A 17,872-nucleotide genomic window follows, 5' to 3' on the forward strand; every position below is an offset into this window, starting at 1 on the left:
TATTAATTAAACTTATTTTTTAAGAAGTTTTATGGTGCACAAGTTTCTCAAGAAGTTTTTAAGAAAGTGAATTATATAAAAGGCCTTCCTTATAATCTCCAAATTTCATTATAGTGTATAAATAAATATAAACGATAAGATAATGTATAAGATTACATCTACTAACACTAATTCTATAATATTACGAGAAGATATCGCATGTATTTTCAATATTTATTTTCTTCACGGTTATATAGAGATGAGTAAATCACCGATTTATCTCTCGAGGGATCGACATTACATTAAATGTACATATTAAATGAAGATCATATTATCTCGTCCGTCTATTTGCCACTAAAAAGTCAACGGAATCCTCTAATGTCCCGTAATTCGACCTGACATGACATTATTTTATTATTTTTTTCAGGAGTTATTATTTCATCCATCTCTTCTATTTATTTCTTGTTTTTTCTTTTAATTTTTTTTCTTTCCTCTGTAACCCGCGGGCCCTTGCTATCTGGATTCAATCGTTAACCCCCAAATCTCTGAACCACAAATCAATAACCCCCAAGTTCATGTCCCCCAGCTGCCTAACTCTAATCAAAGCACGTTAATCGAACTCATCGATGAATCGACCTGATCGACGATGGAGATAGAATTCGTTGCAGCTGTTCATTTGAGTCAATGCAGTGGCTCGAGCATGGTTAATGGAAGGGGCAGCCCCGGTGAGAGAAGGAGGACGATATCAGAGATGAGCAAAGGTTGCTGAGATGGTTGTCGGATTGAGAAGCCAAATTTTACTGAGGAAAGAGGCGGAGCAGACTGGAAGCAGCCGCTACGGTGGTCGCAGAAGATGGAATGAGGCAGAGGTCTGTTGGGTTGGCGATGGGAATTCCGATCTACCCCGTCCTCTTCGGCTATTGGAGAGATTAGTGAGGAGCCATCCCCCAGGAGAGGGAACCCGGGGTCCGACGATCGATTCAGGGACTTCATGCTGAAGAGATCCTACTCTTTCGGGTTCGAGAGGAGCATCGCCTCGGAGAGAATGCTGGTGGTGGAGCCTGCGACGACGTCCCTGAGGAGGTACCGCTGATGCGGGGGCGGGAGATTCCGGAGTTTGTTTTTGATCGATTTGAATGTATGAGTTTGTGTTTCATCATCTTCTTGGTTTTGTGAAGAGAAAGGGAGGACATATGAGATTGGACAGCGTGGACTCTGGAAATCGAGGGAGCAAATTTTCTGACTTTCTTTTTACATTTTTTATTTAAGACAAACTACTGTAATAAAAGGAAAGAACGGATATTATATTGTAACGAAATGCATAGAGAGAAATAAAGAATAAAAAGTGGTAAGAAATAATGAGAAATTAGCATTTCCCATCAAATTCTTAACGGAAGATGATGGAATGGGCAATATGATCTACATTTAATCGGTCAAGGTCAAAATTGATATAAAATATTTTTTGAGATCAAATTTAATGTAATATCGGATAAATTGTTAGTTTACTCTATATATAGGTATATATTCCTAATATCATAATAGTTAATTCTTAAGAAAAACGGGCAATTTGAACTTCTACTAACAAGGGGCATCTAGTTCCAGAATTCAACTTCTTGCGCTTGGTTCATGGCTGCTCTTTGGCCCTCCCTCCTGCCCCCATCTTTTGAGAATTAGCAAATAGTTCCATCCCATCGCGTGCCTTCTTGAGATATCTGCAAGACTGACTTGGAATTTTCCTTAATTGCGCAAACGCTAATTGACTTTAGAAACAGTGTAAGCTTAGCAAGTCTAGCATAGGTTTACTAGTTTGATTTCAAACAAGTTAAGCTGATCGATTACGTCAGTCAATAGTTATGCACGTATTCATCTCATTCTAATTTACAGTCAGATAATTGCTTAAGAATTCATGACCTCGCTTGTAATTATATGGATCACTATGCTTCTCAACTTAAGCTTCCTTTTTACCCTTCTTGTATTTTATCTTTGAAATGTTTTCAATGTGGCCATCGTCTTGACGGAGGAAGTCTGTATTCACGGCCACTGGCTCTCTGCATCAACTTGTTTTCAGCTTGCATGTCTAAAACATCTATTATTAGCAAGTATTGACTTAGCTTCTAACATGTGCGTGTTTATCCATGCCATCTCCCAAAATAAATTGTAACTGCTGCAAGGAATTTGAAGTTAATTTCTGCTCCTTCGGAAGCCCTTTGAGTTTGTGTGGTAAAATCTCGTAGTGTAAACCATTTGTTTATAGACAAAAACATAATTTACATAAATATCTATCCAGTCTTTATTACCTTACCTGCTATTTCTAGTTTCGAAAAACCCACCTTCATCTTATTGTCATCTCAAGTATCTATTACATGGTGAAACTGTCATCTCGTATGGTTGTTGTTATCACATTTGGGCGACTTATGAGCTATAGTTAACGTCCAGCGTTAGGAAAAGCTCAGTCATTCTGCAAACTCTCTGTCAGGCCGCTCAGACAGCGACTCCAGCACGGCCAACTTCTTTGTTCTTCTATGCATCTTCTTCTGATAGACTCAAGGATCATCCTGCCAAATTGAATCAATTAGCAGTATTGATCAGGTCCTGCACTGTGGCGGCAATTACCCACTTTGTTCAACTCTTGTACTTTTTCGACCTGAAGTGCAGCCAAGGTCACCTTACGAGATTGATGATTCAATTAACATTGATAGGCTTATGCCTCGAGGAAGATGTGCCCCCTTCGATTTTTCTGAAAGACTTATCAGTGGAAACGTCAAGCAGGGTTCAAGAGAGAAATATGAAAATGGGAATGCAGCTGTTGATTCTTCCCTCGCATGTAATATAATCGAGAATTATCATCGCTGTCCCCCATGTTTGAAAACGAAGGGGGCAAAACTCCTCAGATACATTCGTTTTGTGCTTCAAAGTCGAACGGTTTATTTGCATGATATTGTATAGAATGAAAGCCGAACTCTCGCATTGATTCGACGAGCAAGAAAGTTCCACTACCCTATACGTTGAGAGAAACAAGGCTTTTCCATGTACGAATGGACAGAGTAAGCTGCTTGTGCCCTTCTAGTGCACAGAAGTCGAATGGCATCCGTGCTCAGTCTGTACCCAAACAGCGCCAGCTCTCTTTCCACTCGCCATGAGAATATTACTGTGTTTACTGTAAGCCTGAGGACGAAGCGAATACAACATAGGTTCCTACGTTTGCAAGTCGGATCAATACTTCCCCGATGTTATTGCTTCTCATCCGAAATTCCCAGCTCGGGTTTGTCAAAAGAACAGCACATATCGTGAAGCAGAGCGGGGTTTTGGTACACGCCAACTATCGGATTCCAACTATATTATCATTCACTGATAGAAACCAAACCAGGACAATTTGTTAATCCAAACTCAACTCAAAAGCAACATAGCGAGAACTTTATGAATGCGGTGAATGCCTCGTCTTGCATTCAGTAGGGCCCTTCCCCTATCTATATACAATATTACAGAAACAGAGACGATTTATCGAAATGTGCTGAGTAGGATGGAGTAGATCTCTGATTGTAAGATCTTTCGAGTCACCATCAAGATCACGTGACAATTGGCACTACATCATGTTGCAAACCCCGTTCACGAAGCCGAAAGGATTTGAATTCATGGAAAGTCACGAGCCATATATTTATGATTTGCATTTATAATTGATTGGGTTTGATTATTGAATATCTATAGACGAGTTGTCCACTAGAGAAACCACCGTTTTCAGCTTTACCATCTCCGGTTAGGAGGAAAATTTGGATTGGAAAGTTCATCAGCTCTCCCAAATGAAAACTATAAAAGTAGTCTTAAAACCATGAAGGCCTCCATCATCTCGAGGTGAGTAATTTATATTACAAATCGATTAGTTGGGAGATAATTCGACATTAACTAGAAAGCGAGGTTTCCGTGCAAATATGTCAAGAACTTTCTACTGTTGAAATATATACAGTGATGTAATACTTTTTTTTTTTTTTTGCTAAAACGAGATATCCGGACTTCGCCCCACTAATTTCCAAAGCTCCGTGAACTCCCGGCGACTCACAAAACAGGTAATCACGTCAAAGGCGCTCTGGTGGCTCCTAGGAGTTTCAAACCCCGAGATCAAGTGCATACTTAAACTCCTCCTTACCACTAGGCTAAAGAGTTTACAGTGATATAATACATGAAATCTGATATATTGTTCAGCCTTTCTGTCTCTCTTTTTTTTTCTTTTTTTTTAATAGTTCATTAGTCTTTTTGTTCGTGGAATGGAATTAAGTACATTCACTTGAGTGAGCTGAATATTAAGATCGCTCAATATTTTCAAGGTAAGGGATTATTTCCATATATAACGCTATAAATATGTAGAAGTCTAAGTAAGAAATTAACTTTATAAAGGCTATAATGGAATAACTTATACCTTAATATTTGATTGGCTTTCAATACGATAACCAATAACTCGGCCTGCACACACTCGCAAGCCTTTCGCCTAGCTTTACTTAAGCATGCATTCCTTGTCATCAACTAATGAATATCTGGAGAGCTCTGCATCAAAGCTAAGAAAGCAAAATTGGTGCCATCTTGCTTGAGCCAGAATTTTTCTGAAACATAATGATTCCACATTTCTGAAGGCCACACCTATAAATCAGTCATTTTTTACAATACAAGATAGAAAATTACAAACCATTCTTCTATAATAACTTTTCTACTGAAATCGGGCAAGTCGGTTAATCTGTATTCAACAAGAGGGGTACTGCAGATAAGCACTGCTTCTAAATTCATCTATAATGCCATCATTCATGCCAAAAATAACTCGAAGAGCAAAGGCTATGTAAGGACAGTTGCTTTCCCTTAGACAAGAAGAGCAAATAATAATAGCAGCCGTAGCAGAAAACTGAGCATAATGAACTCAGAGATCTGCTCTGTTTGGGTACCGAGGGAACGGAATAACATCTCTGATGTTATCAATACCAGTAGCAAATAGAATCATCCGCTCAAAACCTAACCCAAACCCACTGTGCTTTACGGTACCATAACGTCGAAGGTCAAGGTACCATTCATAGGGTTCGAGAGGCAGCCCCATCTCTGTAATCCTGTCAGAAAAAAAAATGCCAACAAATTTAAAAACAAAAAACAAATAAGGAGAACTGCAGATCCAACAAAAATTTGGAGGTCCTTTCAGAATCAATTAATTTTTGCACCTTTAAGTTTGTCTGTATAGGTTTTAACAATCTGCACCATGCTGTTCTAAGTTTGGCGTTGAGACCCTTTTTTTCTTTTAACAACTTACCTTCAAGTGCCAAATTTTGTTCTACTTAGCACCATATAGCTAACACTATTCTTCCTGACTATACATCACCTCTCAGCAACTCATTCAATCTCGGCAACCTCACCCTCTTTTTTCTTCCTGGCGCAGCTTTCTAAAATGTGTTGTGGATTATACGTGGAATCAAATAAAAATTAAAGTTATGTACTATTCAGCATGCGCGACCTTAAACTCAAGACTACAAGGCAAAGATAAGTGACATGAAAACTTCAAGGTGCAAACCGGTCTGCAAGCAAAACTTGAAAGTAGAAAAGATGGTTTGCAGTTAAAACAATGCATCCCAAATTAGCCAGCACCTTATGTCAAGTTCCATAAGAGCAAGTAAAAGCGACTTGTTACCTGTCCCTGATAATCTCGTAGCGCTCTTCCCTTTGGCTTCCACCAATCAGTTCTCCCACCTACAGTCCCAGGAATCAGTAAGACTGATTTCTTAATATACGAGTTTTACAGTAGAAGAGTGGACCAACCTTGGGTACAAGGACATCCATAGCTGCCACAGTTTTCCCGTCATCATTAAGCTTCATATAGAACGCTTTAATTCCTTTAGGGTAATTGTACACGATAACGGGCTTTTGAAATATCACCTCGGTCAAGTATCTGTAGTTGGACAATAATATCTTTAGTACCTATCACGAGAGCAAACATTGTTCTAATCAAGAAGCATACCTTTCATGTTCAGATGCTAGATCCATTCCCCATTCCACCTTATTCTCAAACTCTTTACCACCCTTTACAACCTCCTCTAGCATGGCGACTGCTTCCGTATATGAAACCCGCTCAAAGGGAGTGGAACCAACCATTCTTAGTCGATCGATGCAGCCTTTGTCATAGTTCTTGGCCAAGAATTCCATGTCATCAAGACAGTTGTCAAGCAACCATTTGCACAGAAATTTCACGTACGCCTCCGCGCAGTTCATATCGTCCTTCAAAAACATCAGGAATTTAATAACTAAATTTTCCCATATTCATGCCAGACAAATATCCAGCACACACTCCAACTACTATAAAAACTAATGCGACCATCAGCTGGAAGTATCACTACGATTAAGCAGATGATAAAGGCTCGGAATTTTTACCTTCAGCTCAGCAAAAGCTATTTCAGGCTCCACCATCCAGAATTCTGCCAAATGCCTCGAAGTGTTCGAGTTCTCAGCACGGAAAGTCGGCCCGAAAGTATACACGCTACTGACAGCACAAGCAAAAGTCTCCACCTGCAATTGCCCTGAGACAGTCAAGAAGGCTTGCCGGTCAAAAAAATCTTTCGAATAATCAATCTTCCCATCTTTCACAGGGAGGACACCGGGTTTAAGTTTTGATCTCTCTTCAAGCCTCGAGTGATTTTCTTTGGCTTTGTGCAACTCAGCCACAGCAGCATCAATCTTTGGTTTGCCCGTTTTAGCAGATTTCAGCTGAGAAACCTCCGCTCCCTTCTCGTCAATGGCAAGCTTAGCAGCTTCGATGTCAGCCTCAGTTGGAAGAGGAGACTTGAGCAGCTTCTCGGCATCACTGATCAGAGTTGTCACTTGGAACATTTCGCCGGCACCCTCGCAGTCACTCGTTGTAATGATCGGAGTGTGAATGTATAGGAAGCCATGCTTCTGAAAGAACGTGTGGGTTGCATAGGCCAATGCGTTGCGAATCCGAGCCACTGCAGATATCTGAAAGACAAGCATTGATTCTCAGCTCATCGTGCAGAATCCATAGCAACTCATATCGCGCTTCAAGGAAAGAATGGCATTTGCATAGACACAGAATCGAACTTGACGAAATTAAGGTTACCGTGTTAGTCCTCGGGCGGAGATGTACGACGTCCCTGAGGTTCTCGAGCTTGAGCTTGGTCTTTGGCAATGGGTACTTGGCCGGGTCAACCGGTCCGACATGGACAACCTCCTCGACACGGAGCTCGATATTCTGCTTCGTCCCCTCGGGAGGGATCTTCAGCACGCCGTCCAGCGCCACGCAAGTGCCCGTCGGGACGAGCTGCCCGAGATCCGCCACGCCGCAGTCCACAATGACCTGGAGGTTTGCGGGGCACGTGCCGTCGCTCACCTCGAGGAAAGCGAACGACCCGCCGCCCTGTTTCCGGCCAGTCTTCACCCAGCCGCCGACCCTGACACGCTGGCCGGCGAGCCCCGCGCCGCCGTCTGGGCGGCAGACGATCGACCTGATGGGGACGCGGTCCGAGAACTCGTGCTTGGCCACGGTGGCGACGTCGCCGAGGGTGGCGGCAGCCATTTGCTCCACTGGCGGCGCTTCCATTAGAGTGGGCTGACCCGTAAACCCTAAACTTCGTATCCTCTCTTTGCTATCGATGGCGGGAGGGGAGGGGAGGGGTCGAGTGTTGCGGGACCCGTTGAAATCACGTCCCAATTTTATAGAGGTTGGCACGTGGCGGAATCCTACTGGCATCTGGTTTTTTATTCGTCCACGTCGGATTGAAATACCCGTGGAGTCCAAGTCCAGTATGAGACTGCGCTCCACTAGCAAACCTTGCCGAGCAAGTAAACGGGGAATTTAAGCAGGGTATCTATTCTTGGTCATGTCATATGGAATCTATGTAATTATATGATTTCTTTACTTTATCCTGAGAATATTGTTTTTCTCTTCAAAATGTAGGGGAGGCAATAAAGTTGTGCTAAGATGCTAAAGAATGATGAAACGTTTCCGAAATTATTTTTTTTTGTAAGTACGTTTCCGAAATTAATACACATCAATGTGCATCCTGGGATCAATGATACCAATTACCAATGGAATTATCTGTTTTCAATTGGTACGTTGCAGGGCGATACTACATACATTAGATGTGAAAATAAGGGATTGTGCAGATTACTTTTACCAAGGAGTAATTCCAAGACAATATTAGCGCGAGTCATAGTACCGAATGCCAGAGTAACCGAGCTCAAGATGCATTTGAATTTATGGTTGGCTGTGTGTCACGGCTTGGGATTAGCATGTGAGATTGTGTAAGGGTTTTGTGGAATTGCAAGTACTGATTGAAAACATCATTAGCTGCCATACGATGTCAAAATAGGAAGAGACTATGTATCCAGCTTCACATTCCTGACCAATTTGCTGGGTGCGCCGCTCACATGCTATGAAATGATGCAAACATTACGTGTACCAAGAGGTCGACGAGAGCACTGACAAGACTGGCTTTTGATCGAGTACAACACTCAAATTAAGCACAATTTCACACGCCCAAGAATGTTTTGATTCTCTTAGTCTGCTATTTCTATTATGGGGAAGAATGATATCAAAAGTAGTCTCAAGCTGAGTTCCACTATTGAATCAACCAGCAGATGGCAGTTCCAAATAGTCGAAATCCTCAGTTATCCCAATCTGCAGTTAAATTGAAAATTATCAACACCCAAGTAGAAAAGAGATAACAGCAGAACAAGGGAGCACAATTGATGTGAAACATAGCAATACAACAGCAGATCTTTTAGACATCAAACTCTCTTTGGATATAGTTCTTCCAAATCTCAGATGTATGACAAGCCAACCATATGGAGCTCGATGGAAGAGTTCATTTTATGAACTTACCTCCTTGTACATGTGTTCTAACTGTTCTTTGGCTTCTGGAAAATTGTTTGAGCACCACTGCCGCAGCGTAAAAATGTTATCTGCCGATTTCAAAGGTCAATGATCCATAAAATTTGACAAGAAAAGGCTCCGCAAATCCAGAATATATATATAGATATATATATATATATATATATATATATATATCATATAGGGATGAAACAAAAGCAGAAATTTCAAGGTAGTAATACCTGTCCATCGGTCAGCGGTGGGGGCCTCACTATCAACCACTAACTCCCTCAGTTGTGGTCGCTGGTGACCACAGATGGCATTGGTGACCCCTGTAGGGGGTGGGTTGTCGGGATTGAGGCCCCTAACTGCCGGGATTACGTTAGGGGACTCTCGATTCTGGTGGGTATTGAATCAATTTAACCCATCTTCTTCAACGTATACAACTTGAAGAAGCTAACATATGAGGAGAGGAAGGCTCGTTTGATCGAGTGACTCAATGCCATCAACTCAGCTGCTGGAGCAGATGACGATGAAGATAATAAGTAGACGATTTTTATGACGGAATCTGAGCAAAAGATTATTCATCACCTTTGAGCTTCTGAGAACATGGATCAACGTTTCAGAGCTTTTCTTTATCCATAGATGTTAATTTACAACCCTGTTTTTATTTAATTTTTGGTGCCAAAACTTCGTGTTCTGACATTTTTGAGGATATTCTTGTTAGCGATCTATTCTGGATCTTAACTTTTTGCATGGACATCAAATTTCAGTTTTTCTTAAATTTTTTTGCAGCAGCAATCAAATTTATTTATCCACTCAATTTTAACCATTCCCAGTAGAAGATACAGTGACATCCTTCATATAGAGTTTAAACATTTCATTCAAGACCAATGTGCATCGAAACGCACTGAAATGAGTCAACTCCAATATACACAGAAATGAGAAGGCTAATAAAATAACGACCCGAGTTAGTTCACTTTCAACAACTTAAATAGATGCGCTATAGAGCGACAATGGGGTTAGCAATGAAAATCATGCATGGCGAGTGTAGACTCTTGGCACATATTGAATGCGTACCACTTGCCATTGTGCTAGTCGGAAGAATAAGACCTTGACCTTGAGAATGATGTTGCAGCCATCTATAAGTGTGGTCACTATTCTTGGAGGTGGAAACTTGGCTTAAATACTCGGTTACTATAGAAGTTTGTCTCGGTTATACTTAGCAATGTACGTAACAAGCTGTAACTACTTTAGAGTATATCAGTTTAATGTGTGTTATGTTTGATATAGGATATAAAAGGAATCATAATTTTTAAGGTATTTTATGGAGCAGTGACATCACGTTATTACTTATACATAATATAACTCGTAAATTGAAAAAAAAACGGAAAAAAAACTTTGTTAAAGGTTGTTAGATGCTGCATTCCAGCTGGCATTCCACAAGATACATTGGTCATTCATATTGGTTTCATCTAAAGCTAATATCAATGAGCAAATCACTAAGCAAAAAAAATATGAAATTGAATGTTGACGAGCACATACTCGCATGTGCTGAGGCGGGCCAAAAGAATGATATTGGGATCCCCGTGTTTCTCCCACTTAGAGCCAATACCTCTTAAAACCGACCCGATTTTCGGGCGGGTACCTGGAAGAAGAAATGAACCCAAAATCCCGACATATATGCCATATAAATTCCAGGGGAGGGTTGCGGCGCCTGCTACAAGGTCAGGTGCCTCGATAGGAGCATCTGCTCCCGCGCGAGCCGTCAACATCATTGTCACCGACGAGTGCCCGAGGGGATATTGCTCCAAGAGGCGGGTCCACTTCGACCTAAGCGGGGCCGCTTCGGCTACATGGCTATCTCCAGCGAGGGCGGCTAGCTCAGGAACTGAGGCGAACTCCTAGTCATGTACAGGAGGTCCGTTCAATGTCCTCTCTAGCCGATGCTCTAAGGCAAGCTCTGAGTAGGAGCAAACCCCTCCACTGTCACCAAGATCCAAAATTTTGAAACCAGGAGAGGAAATAATCAATGAATAAGGCAACCGCCATTCAATCGGGAATGAGGGATGTAAGTAGAGTCTTCTTAGTTGTAAGGGTTGCAGCTTGAGACGTCCCCGTACATCTTCCTTCTCCCGAGTCTGATCTCCTTTATCCATTCCTCCCACAGCTTCTTTTTTCTAATTTATTATTATTATTTTTATGAGATAAAATGACGAATTTATCCCTGAAAATATCATATGCACCGCACATGACACGATTTGGCTGGAAAATTGACTGAACGGGGTAAAGTGCCTATTTTTCATAAAGGTCGGAGGGTAAATGCTTCCTAGCCCCAAAAATCGAGGGGCAAAGTGCTTTCTACTCTTATTGGGCAGCCCACACACTTTTTATTGGGCCGGGCTGAATTCCTCTCACCATTGAGGCTTTCTCTACTTCCCTCGCATCTCTCTCTCTCTCCCCCTCTCTCCCCTCTCTCAGTCTGGACGGTCTCTGAACGGAAACGGGACCTGCTTGTTCCGCCTTCGTAGCAGCTCGGTCGTTGTTGCCCGGCTGAACTGCAAAAAGTGAGAATTTTAATTTTCAGGGTTTTCTAGTTTGTAGATTCTTAATTTCTTGGCTAATTAGGGGAGAAGGTAGATGGATTTACGAAGTTTCTTGCCTGATTGCAAGTTAAATGTTGTTCTTCTGCGAGGTGTAAAAGGATTGGTTCACAGAAAAAGAGAAGGAAAGCAGGAAAAGGAAGATGAACAAGAAAAAGGTGTTCAACCTGGCCAAGGGTTTCCGAGGCAGGGCGAAGAACTGCATTAGAATCGCGAGGGAGAGGGTCGAGAAGGCCCAGGAGTACTCCTACAGAGACCGCCGCAACAAGAAGCGTGATATGCAGTCTCTCTGGATCCAGCGCATCAACGCCGGCACTCGCTTCCACTCAGTACGTACCGTCCAACTTTTCTTGTTTACATATATATCGAAAGACTGCTTGTTCTAAATTTTCAATGATTTTTGCCCTACTTGTGTCTCATATATTTCGTTTCGTTTATCGGCTTGAAGCACTTATTCTGAATATGAGCTAAATGGAACTTTGGATAATACCGTTGACGATATCATGTTATTTACCCTTGCCGGGATGAGTAAGCTTCATCCATGAATCTCCCAAGTGTAGAGATGAGTATTGTGGTGTGGTTGATGAGTATTCTTTGCCTGTAAGGCATGGAAAGTAGTTCATTGTGCTCGTTCCGACTTGGCTTTTCTACTTTCTGAACATTCTCTTGATGCCATGTTTGACTCATATATCAAAAGAAATAGGTTTTTCATGAGTAACATCAACTGCTATAGAAGGTCTTTCATGAACGCTGAGATGAGAACTAAGATGTAAAAACGGTATCTTCTGCTTCAATGGGAGTTAAAAAACATTTTCAGTTAATGACTTTCATCCCCTGTCTGCTGTGTAAGCCGAAGTTCTATTGGAGGATAAGAAATAGCGGTTTTTAAGGATTCAAGAAACTTTAGTCCTTTGAGATTTCAAACTAGCCATGCAAATCATCTTAGCATTTCTTATATATGCGTGTATATGTCATGGTTAAGCACAGATGTTATACCGGAACTTTAACATGAACTATTTGTTGGATATTTGGGTGGTTTTTATTAGATAATTGTTGGCTTGTGCTTGAGCACCAATTGTTTTCTTGAAATTGGTTATTTACCTCATCAACATATTAATTTTTTTCCAAAACAACACGGGCATTTGCAGTGGATGAACTTTTGCATATAATCTCATAGTCTTACGACCATTTGTACTGATTTTCAGGTCAATTACGGTAACTTCATGCACGGGTTGATGAAGGAGAACATCCAGCTGAACTGGAAAGTTCTGTCAGAATTGTCCATGCATGAGCCTCTTAGCTTCAAGGCCCTTGTGGACATCTCCCGTAATGCCTTCCTTGGGAACAAGAATGTGGTTCATCCTCCCAGGAAGGTAAGCATTCTAGTCAGTGTCTAGTATGTTGGTCGCTTTGTGTCTCTTGTTTCTCTTTTTGAGCTCGATGTTTGAACCATTGTTTCGTGGTTCCTACAAAGCTTCTACTGGTTTAGAAAGAATTTACGGCCTGAACTTTGAGAACTCAATCATCTTTCGCATGCATGTTCTCTCAATATTCTGCATTCTATGTTCTCGGAGCTTCTCATTCCCTTGTGATATGAGGAAGATATGAATAGATGAAGGGCAATGTAGGAAGAGGTTTGATTTCCGACTATTACAAGCTCAGTAAGACATTGTTTTGATGTTGAATACAAGGCTTGGCTGGTTTTGCTAGCCAAGGGAGACATCATATTGATGAACAGAACGGGTTCATGATGAACTCTTGTTGGATTAACATGGGTCAGTCCTAGAATCCTTTGAATTTGCTGTAAGTATAGGTCTCGTAATCCCAGATAAAGTTCCATTTGAGAGCTTATGGAACAAACAAAATTACAGAGAAGTTTACTTATTTGTCACTCCAAGGCATCAACCTATACTATACATATTATCTGTGATTTTAGAAACCATCCCAGTTCTCGGAATAACCACAACAAAGATCATTAACCCATCACCGAACACTAGTTTAACAATGAAAGATGAAGCACCATTGTCGGCTCATGAAGAAATATATAGAGGATTCTAAATTCATTAGTCACCCGCTTGCTTGTGAAGTATAATGTACTGTGTTAATAACCAAAAATAAATAAATAAATAAATCAACACTTTATCAATTTGGTACGATTTTTTCCTTAATTAAAAAATGCATAAACTATTGATTTGACACAAATTCTAGTACGAAGTCGACTTTTCCGTTAATTTGAATGGAAAATGCTTATGCGTATTACCGATACCACGTGGCTTATGATGATAGCTCAAGTAGGACCCATAATATTTTATGCAACAATAAAATTGTTTTTCTAGAAGATAAAAAGAAATCAAGAAAAGAGCAAAATCAAAGGGGATGGAGGAGGGGCGGTGGTCAGCGATGGGGGCCTCACTATCAACCACTAACTCCCTCAGTTGTGGTTGCTGGTGACCACAGATGGCGTTGGTGACCCCTGTAGGGGGTGGGTTGTCGGGATTGAGGCCCCTAACTGCCGGGATTACGTTAGGGGACTCTCGATTCTGGTGGGTATTGAATCAATTTAACCCATCTTCTTCAACGTATACAACTTGAAGAAGCTAACATATGAGGAGAGGAAGGCTCGTTTGATCGAGTGACTCAATGCCATCAACTCAGCTGCTGGAGCAGATGACGATGAAGATAATAAGTAGACGATTTTTATGACGGAATCTGAGCAAAAGATTATTCATCACCTTTGAGCTTCTGAGAACATGGATCAACGTTTCAGAGCTTTTCTTTATCCATAGATGTTAATTTACAACCCTGTTTTTATTTAATTTTTGGTGCCAAAACTTCGTGTTCTGACATTTTTGAGGATATTCTTGTTAGCGATCTATTCTGGATCTTAACTTTTTGCATGGACATCAAATTTCAGTTTTTCTTAAATTTTTTTGCAGCAGCAATCAAATTTATTTATCCACTCAATTTTAACCATTCCCAGTAGAAGATACAGTGACATCCTTCATATAGAGTTTAAACATTTCATTCAAGACCAATGTGCATCGAAATGCACTGAAATGAGTCAACTCCAATATACACAGAAATGAGAAGGCTAATAAAATAACGACCCGAGTTAGTTCACTTTCAACAACTTAAATAGATGCGCTATAGAGCGACAATGGGGTTAGCAATGAAAATCATGCATGGCGAGTGTAGACTCTTGGCACATATTGAATGCGTACCACTTGCCATTGTGCTAGTCGGAAGAATAAGACCTTGACCTTGAGAATGATGTTGCAGCCATCTATAAGTGTGGTCACTATTCTTGGAGGTGGAAACTTGGCTTAAATACTCGGTTACTATAGAAGTTTGTCTCGGTTATACTTAGCAATGTACGTAACAAGCTGTAACTACTTTAGAGAATATCAGTTTAATGTGTGTTATGTTTGATATAGGATATAAAAGGAATCATAATTTTTAAGGTATTTTATGGAGCAGTGACATCACGTTATTACTTATACATAATATAACTCGTAAATTGAAAAAAAAAACGGAAAAACAACTTTGTTAAAGGTTGTTAGATGCTGCATTCCAGCTGGCATTCCACAAGATACATTGGTCATTCATATTGGTTTCATCTAAAGCTAATATCAATGAGCAAATCACTAAGCAAAAAAAATATGAAATTGAATGTTGACGAGCACATACTCGCATGTGCTGAGGCGGGCCAAAAGAATGATATTGGGATCCCCGTGTTTCTCCCACTTAGAGCCAATACCTCTTAAAACCGACCCGATTTTCGGGCGGGTACCTGGAAGAAGAAATGAACCCAAAATCCCGACATATATGCCATATAAATTCCAGGGGAGGGTTGCGGCGCCTGCTACAAGGTCAGGTGCCTCGATAGGAGCATCTGCTCCCGCGCGAGCCGTCAACATCATTGTCACCGACGAGTGCCCGAGGGGATATTGCTCCAAGAGGCGGGTCCACTTCGACCTAAGCGGGGCCGCATTCGGCTACATGGCTATCTCCAGCGAGGGCGGCTAGCTCAGGAACTGAGGCGAACTCCTAGTCATGTACAGGAGGTCCGTTCAATGTCCTCTCTAGCCGATGCTCTAAGGCAAGCTCTGAGTAGGAGCAAACCCCTCCACTGTCACCAAGATCCAAAATTTTGAAACCAGGAGAGGAAATAATCAATGAATAAGGCAACCGCCATTCAATCGGGAATGAGGGATGTAGGTAGAGTCTTCTTAGTTGTAAGGGTTGCAGCTTGAGACGTCCCCGTACATCTTCCTTCTCCCGAGTCTGATCTCCTTTATCCATTCCTCCCACAGCTTCTTTTTTCTAATTTATTATTATTATTTTTATGAGATAAAATGACGAATTTATCCCTGAAAATATCATATGCACCGCACATGACACGATTTGGCTGGAAAATTGACTGAACGGGGTAAAGTGCCTATTTTTCATAAAGGTCGGAGGGTAAATGCTTCCTAGCCCCAAAAATCGAGGGGCAAAGTGCTTTCTACTCTTATTGGGCAGCCCACACACTTTTTATTGGGCCGGGCTGAATTCCTCTCACCATTGAGGCTTTCTCTACTTCCCTCGCATCTCTCTCTCTCTCCCCCTCTCTCCCCTCTCTCAGTCTGGACGGTCTCTGAACGGAAACGGGACCTGCTTGTTCCGCCTTCGTAGCAGCTCGGTCGTTGTTGCCCGGCTGAACTGCAAAAAGTGAGAATTTTAATTTTCAGGGTTTTCTAGTTTGTAGATTCTTAATTTCTTGGCTAATTAGGGGAGAAGGTAGATGGATTTACGAAGTTTCTTGCCTGATTGCAAGTTAAATGTTGTTCTTCTGCGAGGTGTAAAAGGATTGGTTCACAGAAAAAGAGAAGGAAAGCAGGAAAAGGAAGATGAACAAGAAAAAGGTGTTCAACCTGGCCAAGGGTTTCCGAGGCAGGGCGAAGAACTGCATTAGAATCGCAAGGGAGAGGGTCGAGAAGGCCCAGGAGTACTCCTACAGAGACCGCCGCAACAAGAAGCGTGATATGCAGTCTCTCTGGATCCAGCGCATCAACGCCGGCACTCGCTTCCACTCAGTACGTACCGTCCGACTTTTCTTTTTTACATATATATCGAAAGACTGCTTGTTCTAAATTTTCAATGATTTTTGCCCTACTTGTGTCTCATATATTTCGTTTCGTTTATCGGCTTGAAGCACTTATTCTGAATATGAGCTAAATGGAACTTTGGATAATACCGTTGACGATATCATGTTATTTACCCTTGCCGGGATGAGTAAGCTTCATCCATGAATCTCCCAAGTGTAGAGATGAGTATTGTGGTGTGGTTGATGAGTATTCTTTGCCTGTAAGGCATGGAAAGTAGTTCATTGTGCTCGTTCCGACTTGGCTTTTCTACTTTCTGAACATTCTCTTGATGCCATGTTTGACTCATATATCAAAAGAAATAGGTTTTTCATGAGTAACATCAACTGCTATAGAAGGTCTTTCATGAACGCTGAGATGAGAACTAAGATGTAAAAACGGTATCTTCTGCTTCAATGGGAGTTAAAAAACATTTTCAGTTAATGACTTTCATCCCCTGTCTGCTGTGTAAGCCGAAGTTCTATTGGAGGATAAGAAATAGCGGTTTTTAAGGATTCAAGAAACTTTAGTCCTTTGAGATTTCAAACTAGCCATGCAAATCATCTTAGCATTTCTTATATATGCGTGTATATGTCATGGTTAAGCACAGATGTTATACCGGAACTTTAACATGAACTATTTGTTGGATATTTGGGTGGTTTTTATTAGATAATTGTTGGCTTGTGCTTGAGCACCAATTGTTTTCTTGAAATTGGTTATTTACCTCATCAACATATTAATTTTTTTCCAAAACAACACGGGCATTTGCAGTGGATGAACTTTTGCATATAATCTCATAGTCTTACGACCATTTGTACTGATTTTCAGGTCAATTACGGTAACTTCATGCACGGGTTGATGAAGGAGAACATCCAGTTGAACTGGAAAGTTCTGTCAGAATTGTCCATGCATGAGCCTCTTAGCTTCAAGGCCCTTGTGGACATCTCCCGTAATGCCTTCCTTGGGAACAAGAATGTGGTTCATCCTCCCAGGAAGGTAAGCATTCTAGTCAGTGTCTAGTATGTTGGTCGCTTTGTGTCTCTTGTTTCTCTTTTTGAGCTCGATGTTTGAACCATTGTTTCGTGGTTCCTACAAAGCTTCTACTGGTTTAGAAAGAATTTACGGCCTGAACTTTGAGAACTCAATCATCTTTCGCATGCATGTTCTCTCAATATTCTGCATTCTATGTTCTCGGAGCTTCTCATTCCCTTGTGATATGAGGAAGATAGAAATTATCGTTAATTAGGACGATGATAATGCAGTTAGACTAATGTCGGTGTTGATTGATAACCAAGTCTCATAGGTTATGGATGTGGACA

General features: G+C 41.2%; 3 protein-coding genes and 1 long non-coding RNA gene across 6 annotated transcripts; 2 read left to right on the forward strand and 2 right to left on the reverse strand.

The window, feature by feature from the left end:
• Window positions 1-4,555: 4,555 nt before the first annotated feature.
• LOC116189985 (asparagine--tRNA ligase, cytoplasmic 1-like) lies at window positions 4,556-7,640 on the reverse strand. The gene is made up of 6 exons (XM_031519652.1): window positions 7,076-7,640; window positions 6,373-6,954; window positions 5,963-6,219; window positions 5,764-5,893; window positions 5,636-5,694; window positions 4,556-5,063 (listed from the first exon to the last, which is right to left on the reverse strand). The coding sequence occupies exons 1-6, from the start codon at window positions 7,553-7,555 to the stop codon at window positions 4,880-4,882; spliced, it is 1,692 nt and encodes a 563-aa protein (XP_031375512.1). The 5' UTR covers window positions 7,556-7,640; the 3' UTR covers window positions 4,556-4,879.
• Window positions 7,641-8,286: 646 nt separating this feature from the next.
• Window positions 8,287-9,081, reverse strand: LOC116189986. The gene is made up of 3 exons (XR_004152580.1): window positions 9,070-9,081; window positions 8,840-8,919; window positions 8,287-8,635 (listed from the first exon to the last, which is right to left on the reverse strand). It is a non-coding gene; the product is annotated as an uncharacterized LOC116189986 (long non-coding RNA).
• A 2,228-nt stretch (window positions 9,082-11,309) lies between these two features.
• On the forward strand, window positions 11,310-12,914 carry LOC116189987 (50S ribosomal protein L20-like). Of its 2 annotated transcripts, XM_031519653.1 has the most exons (3): window positions 11,310-11,394; window positions 11,532-11,759; window positions 12,636-12,914. In XM_031519653.1, exons 2-3 carry the CDS (start codon window positions 11,574-11,576, stop codon window positions 12,825-12,827), a joined length of 378 nt encoding a protein of 125 aa, XP_031375513.1. In that variant the 5' UTR covers window positions 11,310-11,394; window positions 11,532-11,573; the 3' UTR covers window positions 12,828-12,914. The 2 variants fall into 2 exon arrangements, with proteins under 2 accessions (XP_031375513.1, XP_031375514.1); XM_031519654.1 differs by lacking the exon at window positions 11,310-11,394 and having other exon boundaries at window positions 11,444-11,759.
• Window positions 12,915-16,055: 3,141 nt separating this feature from the next.
• Window positions 16,056-17,573, forward strand: LOC116189988 (50S ribosomal protein L20-like). Of its 2 annotated transcripts, XM_031519655.1 has the most exons (3): window positions 16,056-16,140; window positions 16,278-16,505; window positions 17,382-17,573. In XM_031519655.1, exons 2-3 carry the CDS (start codon window positions 16,320-16,322, stop codon window positions 17,571-17,573), a joined length of 378 nt encoding a protein of 125 aa, XP_031375515.1. In that variant the 5' UTR covers window positions 16,056-16,140; window positions 16,278-16,319. The 2 variants fall into 2 exon arrangements, with proteins under 2 accessions (XP_031375515.1, XP_031375516.1); XM_031519656.1 differs by lacking the exon at window positions 16,056-16,140 and having other exon boundaries at window positions 16,190-16,505.
• Window positions 17,574-17,872: the final 299 nt, after the last annotated feature.

The sequence above is a fragment of the Punica granatum genome, unplaced genomic scaffold, assembly GCF_007655135.1.
Source record: "Punica granatum isolate Tunisia-2019 unplaced genomic scaffold, ASM765513v2 Contig00057, whole genome shotgun sequence".
NCBI classification, from domain to species: Eukaryota; Viridiplantae; Streptophyta; class Magnoliopsida; order Myrtales; family Lythraceae; genus Punica; species Punica granatum.